The sequence below is a fragment of the Chrysochloris asiatica genome, unplaced genomic scaffold, assembly GCF_000296735.1.
Source record: "Chrysochloris asiatica unplaced genomic scaffold, ChrAsi1.0 scaffold00005, whole genome shotgun sequence".
Taxonomy (NCBI): domain Eukaryota; kingdom Metazoa; phylum Chordata; class Mammalia; order Afrosoricida; family Chrysochloridae; genus Chrysochloris; species Chrysochloris asiatica.
In genome coordinates this window covers 39901136-39907904 of record NW_006408523.1, presented here as the reverse complement: position 1 = coordinate 39907904, position 6769 = coordinate 39901136, and the positions used below count along the sequence as shown (strand labels likewise).

The 6769-nt window shown below is 53.8% G+C and overlaps 1 protein-coding gene across 1 annotated transcript; it reads right to left on the bottom strand.

Moving 5' to 3' along the window:
• Positions 1 to 443: 443 nt before the first annotated feature.
• On the bottom strand, positions 444 to 2245 carry POU4F1 (POU class 4 homeobox 1). Its single transcript, XM_006832020.1, has 2 exons — positions 2123 to 2245; positions 444 to 1475 (listed from the first exon to the last, which is right to left on the bottom strand). Exons 1-2 carry the CDS (start codon positions 2243 to 2245, stop codon positions 444 to 446), a joined length of 1155 nt encoding a protein of 384 aa, XP_006832083.1.
• Between the last annotated feature and the right edge of the window lie 4524 nt (positions 2246 to 6769).

The following is a 6769-nucleotide window of genomic DNA, read 5'->3' as shown; positions in this document are numbered from 1 at the left end:
GTTGTTAGGTTTGTACATAGGTCCTTGGTCCCCAAGAGTTTTGGTAAGTGTCTCTGGTCAAAAACTGTCCATTTCCCTACCCTTCCCGCATCTCACCCCACCCTAACCCCCAGACTCATCCTGCGCCTCAGAACTCCAGTTTCAATCTCTGCTTTCCTTCCCCCCTCCCCCACTCCCGGCTCACCCAAACGTTCCCCCTTTCTCTTCTGCTACCCCTTCCTTTCTTCATACCCAGCGTCCCAGTCCACTAGGCTGTGGAAGGATGAAAGCAGGAACTACAGGGAGTGGGGCAGAGGAGAGCGCTGGGGATGGACTCCCCAAATGCAAGCAGGATAATGGACAGGCCAAACCCGGAGGGAGGCAGACCAGGGAGAGGGAAGTCCCTCAGTGCCTGCTAAGCTCCCCGCTCTGCCCTTTCCGACACCCCTTAACCCCAGTCCCCATCAATAAGTAGCAGAGAATTTCATCCGCTTCTGCTTCTGTCTCTGGTTGCAAAACCACACCCGCACCACGTTCTTTTTGAGGTCCAGTTTCTCGGCGATGGCGGCAATCTTCTCGGATGAAGGCCGGGGCTGCACCGCAAAGTAAGCCTCGAGGGAGCGCTTCTCCGGCGCAGCGATGGAAGTCCGCTTGCGCTTCTTCTCGCCGCCGTTGAAGAGCTCGGGCTTGTTCATTTTCTCTCGCTGCGCGCCCTCGGCCTCCTCGAGCCACGCCTGCAGGATGGGCTTGAGTGCGATCATGTTGTTGTGCGAGAGCGTGAGCGATTCGAACCTGCAGATGGTGCTCTGGCTGAGCGAGCCGACGCCCGGGATCTTGAGGTTGGCCAGAGCCGAGCCCACGTCGGCCTGCGTCACGCCCAGCTTGATGCGCCGCTGCTTGAAGCGCTCGGCGAACGCTTCGAGCTCGCGCGGGTCCGTGTCCGAGTCGCAGATGGACGCCAGGCCCGCCGCGCCCACCACGGCCGCAGCCGCCGACGCCGCCGCTACCTGCCCTGCTGCCGCCGCAGCAGCAGCCGCCGCCGCCCCGTGGTGCGCCGCAGCCGCCACCAGCCCCGGGTGTGGTAATCCCGACGGCATGTTCATGGCGGCGGCCGCCGCCGGGTGCGACAGGTGGCCCAGGCCGTGCATGTGCGGGTGCGGGTGCGCCGAGCCGCCTAGCAGCCCACCGCCCGGGCCTCCGCCGCCGCCCGCTGCACCTGCGCCACCTGCGCCGGCCATGAGCGCGAGCGACGGCGATGAGATGTGGTCCAGCAGGTCGCCAGGCTCGAGCGCCTGGTGGTGGTGGTGGTGGTGGTGGTGGTGCGCTAGCGGAACGGTGGACGTGGACGTGCACGGCACGCTGTTCATGGTGTGGTACGTGGCGTCCGGCTTGAACGGGTGGCTCTTGCCCTGGGACACCGCGATGTCCACAGCCGCCAGCGCCTCGGCTCGCGCTAGTAGCGTCTCGTCCAGGCTGGCGAAGAGGTTGCTCTGCAGCTGCAGGCGACACAAACCAAACCAAAAAACCAAAAAACCAAAACAGCAAAGAAAGAAGGAAAGAACAAACAAGCCGGAGAGCACAACAAGCAAAGGGTAAACACAAAGCGACCAAAATAACGACAACGAGAGTAGGGAGGAGTGGACAACAGAAAACACGGAATGGGGGACACATTTTGGGATAAAGTAGGGAAGTAAACGAAAAAGGACAAATGCATGGGGAAGATGTCCAAATGCAAGGAGAGGGGGACACAAGAACACAACCCGAGAACCAGGGTGGGAAGATGAAAAAGGAAAAAAGAAGAAATGGAGATGTAACTCGCAGCAGGGAACCGTATCTCGCACGCGAGCACTAATAGAGACTGCATTTCGGAGGCGCGAAATTAACGGAGAAAGTGGAGGGAAGTCGAGAGTCCGGGTCCCAGAGCTGCCCACTCTGATAGCAAGCACCCGACAGGGAAGCAGAGGAATAACGGGACAGGACATAACGCACCGGCGGACAAAACGTGTCTCGCAGCGGGATTCATCAAAAATTCCCTGCTCGCTAATCTCCTCACTGGGACTTGTGCACACACCAGCACCCGACATGCAGCGTCGAGGAGACTGGGAGGGGAAGCGGGCTGGGGCCGCGGGCGCGGGACGCTTACCGGCGGCGTGGGCAGGCAGGCCCTCCGGATGGCCTCGGAGCTGGAGTGCAGCGACGGGTACTTGTGTTCAGGGAGGGTGGGATGCATGGCAAAGTGAGGTTGCTTGCTGTTCATGGACATCATCTTGAAGGCTTGGCATGTAAATCCACAAACACTCCGAAAGTCCACGGGAAAGTGCGCACGTCGGCTCCCCTGGCCTCTCTTTAGAGGCTGCGGCTGCGGCGGCCGCGGCGATCAACGGCACGCTGGCGGCGGCTGTACGGGTCTGCTGCTGCTATTACTGCTTCCGCCGCCGCTGCCGCCGGGCACTCCCTGTGACCGCTCAGAGCGTCGCGCGCCGGCCTCGCGGTCCGCTTCTCCGAGAGCTCTAGCCCCTTGCGCTGACGGGATGCACTCCTCTTACACCTGAGCCTCACTTCTCGCGGCCGGTCCAGGGAGCTCTCGCGAGAACTCGCGGCCCTGCGGTGCTGACAGGCATCAGCTGTCCCAGTCCGTCTGGCGCGCGCTTTCTCTCTCGGCGGCGCCGTGCGTCTGCGCGCGTGCGCGCGCTCTCCTAGCAGCGGCCGGCGCGTGGGAGCCGCTCTTATAGTGACCACCAGCAAGGACAGTGCAGGTGATGCACCTGTAGCTGCTCGGGCATGCGCACTTTACGCCTCACCTTTCCTTCCGCGTGTCTGGAAACATCAGAAGGGCCAGCTATTGTCTGAGGGTAGGCACCTTTTAGGAAAAGAAAGATAAGACTCTTGCATGCCCCTCTGTGTTGCCTTTCACTCGGTATAGCAAGCCCTAAGTAATAGATGCGCATTACTTAGGCACACCTCCTCTCCGGGATGTCTAACAATCTGTTATATAATGTATGCAGCTGGGCATTTGTATGTTAAATTATGCCCGCTCATTCCTCTGTGTACAGTATAAATAACAACACAGAAATGCAAAAGGTGCTGTCTTTTGCAGCAAGAACCTGTTTCTTTCAAGGTTTATAAATAGACTCCTGGAAAATAATCGCGATGACAGACGTTTGTTTGAAGCAGTCAGACGCTATTGATTTCCATATAATTTAATTTCCTCCTCATACTTTGTTGGTGTTCTTGTGAATATAACTGTGTTAGGCACCGTCAATGACAGCCACTTAGGAGCCTCAAGGAGCACATGCTTTTTACTCAGGAACGGCTGTTGAAATGAAATTGTGCCTTTCTCTTTTTGTTTGTCTCCTTTAACGGTGTACAAACCCACGTTTCAAACGAAATGTGATCTAAAGCGTCTAATAATCAAAAGGAAAAAAATAGTTAGCAGGGTGTAGGATCCTTTCCTCTTAGCTTAAACACACACACTGCAGGAAAAGGGAATAAAATGTTGAAAAGAGAACTTTGTTTTTCCCTTGCATTTTGTTGGCTTCTTTATCTCTTATCTTAGCTTGCTTATATATATTTTTCTTTAATAGGAAACAGGATCAAGCCGGCTTATAGGAAAGCATGATTCAAAATATTAGTTCAAAGCTGTTTGAAAAAATGGGCCCAAACACAAGTCCGGCCTTAATTTTATATATGTGTGTGTGTAATATATATGTGTGTGTGTGTGTGTGTGTGTGTGTGAAATATATATGTGAAATCACAACCTAAGAAAAATGAATCAATTAGCCAATCTGTTATATAGCTCTTACATGGCAGGTGGATCAAGGAAGGGCCTCCCTGGGGAGCCACAGTTCAGGTGGTCGATTCCCCAGAGACTGCAGCGCTTGCCCGGGGTGATAATAAGGGCCCAGATGTTATCACATTTCTGGCAAGGGAACTGGAGAGTAGCAAGGGGCTGCTTACAGGCGGCAGAGATCAGATAAATACATTTTCTGGACTATCCCACACCAAGAGATCTGTGTTTTCACCAAAGAGCAGATCTCATTTCTATAAATCCAAATTTGCGTTCCCGTGGATTTTTATCTTTCCTTTGCACAAACGCGTGTGTATTTAGCATACACGCTTACCTACTCAGATTCCAAGAAGAGCCCACAGGCGTCACCTTGGCTTTTTCTTTCTTTTATTTTTTGTCCTCCACCCCCCTTCCCTGCTTTCCTATCCTGAGAAAGAAGTGAGAAGGATGTTCTTTTGCTGGTGCGAGAAGGAGCCGCGTCTCCATCCATTACGCGGTCCCATGGGAACACGAAATGCAACTCTATCTCAACAGGGAAAGGACTAGGAGCCGGGCAGCGCTGGAGGGGGAGAGCGAATCCTAAGGTAGTTGTCTCAGCGGGTGGCCAGGCTTAGCCTAATCCTTCCTGACACCCACCGCGGTGGTTTCCTGCTGTACCCCAAGGCGGAGGGAAGGGTCTCGCAGAGGGTGAGCGCTTGGAGGCTGCCCGCCGCCTGGAGAAACGCTGACCTTTAGGGTATCTGAAAGGTGCAGGCGGATAGCAAAAAGAACAGCGTAGACTTGGGGCCAAGTGGAACCAGAGAACCGGGAGGGCTTCAGCTAGAGTTCCTTAGCACCCAAGCGCACCTCATATTATCCTCTGGCGCTGGGAGGGCGGTAGTAAACTCAGCGGGGAGACACCTGCAGGCCTGAGATCTGGAGTTTACCACCATCTGAAACTACTCCCGGCTCACCATTCCACCTCTGGGGCCAGACTTTTACTCAGAAAATCCTGCTTTGGGCTTTGGGCTGAGTATAAGTATGATGGGTACACTCCCCGCCAACGGATTGGAAGCCCATTTAGGCACATTTAGGGAGTCCTACCGTGGCGCTGTGGGTTAATGCGCCAGACTGCAAACGTTTGAACTGCAATGTCGGCGGTTCAAACTCACCAACTGCTCCTTGCCTATACAGGGTCTCTGTGGGTCGAATTCGACTCGACGGCACTTAACAACAACAACCTCTTCCACCAGAAGGAGCTCTGGTAGTGTAGTGGTTACAAATTTGGCCGCTAACCTTAAGGTCAGAAGTTCGAAACCACCAGCTGTTCCGCGGGAGAAAGATGAGGCTTTCTGCTCCTGCAAAGATTTACAGCCTCGGAAACCCTGTACAGGGTCGCTATGAGTCGGAACCAACTCAACGGCATATAACCACCATCTTCCACCAGGGCGCTTAGTACAGTTCCTGCCAGACAGTGAAAGTACACCATAGATCAATATATGTGAGAGGGACAGGAGAAAGAGCCAGTGAGAGGCCAAGCAGGAAGATCTCTAAAGTGGACTTCTCTGTCCCTAGAAAGGATATGGAGACTGGGCCAAAACGCATCCTGTTCTTTTTCAGAGGCCAATGATTTCCTTCTCATTTTCCTCCTGTTTTTATTGCCTTCCTCCAACGCTTGCTGATCACCAGTCTGAGCCTGTGCAAGGAGATAAAATGAGGCATAAAATTTGGGTACATGGTCTCCACAAGATGACAGTCTGTTGGGAGGATGAAGGGCAGCCACAGGTGTTGGTGGGACCCTTGTGATGAGAGGGAATTGATCAGAAATATGGGGCAAGGGCTGCTTCTTGGAGAATAATCCTGCCACATCTCTGTTGGACTTTAAGCTGGAGAGTAGAGCAAATTGGGAGATGCCAGCAGTTCTTTTCCTATCAAGACTTCTTCCCTTATTATTCTACATCAGAAGAACGGTGGGCCTATGCTCAGCTCACCAATATGTCATTGCTTTGTTTTCCTGATTTGGCAACTGCTATAACTGACTGGCCCCTGCCTGTGTTTATGATGCCCACATGGGGTCTGAGCCTTGGCATAGATTCCTGGGCATTTTGCGTGTGCGCGCGCGCGCGCGCGCACACACACACACACACACACACACACACACACACACACACACACACGCCTCCTTGTTTAATGACCAGCACAGAACCTTCACTCCTCCCCCCTCCTATTTCATAGCTTTGCATTTTATTAAGAGGGGGTTAAGGAATGCACAGCTATTGATTTCCAAGGAATTTCTGCCTCCAGGGACAGGGAGTCTATCATCTGGATCAGAGATGCATTTCTTGTCCTCATTAATTTTCTCCTCCTTCTTTGGCAGGCCCCTGTTCACAATTCCTTTGGCAGCGTCCGAACTCAGGTAGCAGATAAGATATTCGTTGGTTGGAGTGAGGATGGGTAGGAGAAGAGCTAGTGCAAGAGCCAGCACTACTGTTGAGGGTGAACTCTCCTTACTTTTGATCCCCGCCCGCCCCTCACCCCCATTTTTTCCTTAGCTCTAGAGCACGTGCCTGACCGCTGCTGCCGGTTCCAGCGCTGCTTTTCTACTTCCCAAAGGAGCGGGAAGTTAGCGCTGCACTTAGCAGTCACTAGTTAGTTGTTTGTGCAGTGTTAGGGGCACGGAGTGGGCCCTGGGGAAGTCCACGAAAGTGCATGGAAATTGTGACTGTACAGGGGGAGGGAGGGTGCCGGGCCCCACACTCCTGCCGGAATCTAGGGCTCTGGCCCCACCTGCAGGCCCTGTTCCAGCAGACTTAGGGTGGAGCATTTTCCACAAACAGCTGACCAATATGACACGAGACACTTTTCACTGAGCAGGCAACGTCCTGCTTGCTGAAGGAGACCCACACCCCACACCCAGATCCAGAGTCCGCTGACTTAAGAGACCGATTAGACTGTTTGAGGCTCAAGGTGAAGCGAAAGGCTAGGATAGGACAAATCCGAGAAAGTGGATTTGGTTTTCGGAAA

Coding starts and splice junctions, on each gene's coding strand:
- POU4F1 (XM_006832020.1), bottom strand. CDS start 2,245: ATGATGTCCATGAACAGCAAGCAACCTCACTTTGCCATGCATCCCACC. Junction 1,476..2,122: donor CCTGCCTGCCCACGCCGCCG/GTAAGCGTCCCG, acceptor TGTCGCCTGCAG/CTGCAGAGCAACCTCTTCGC.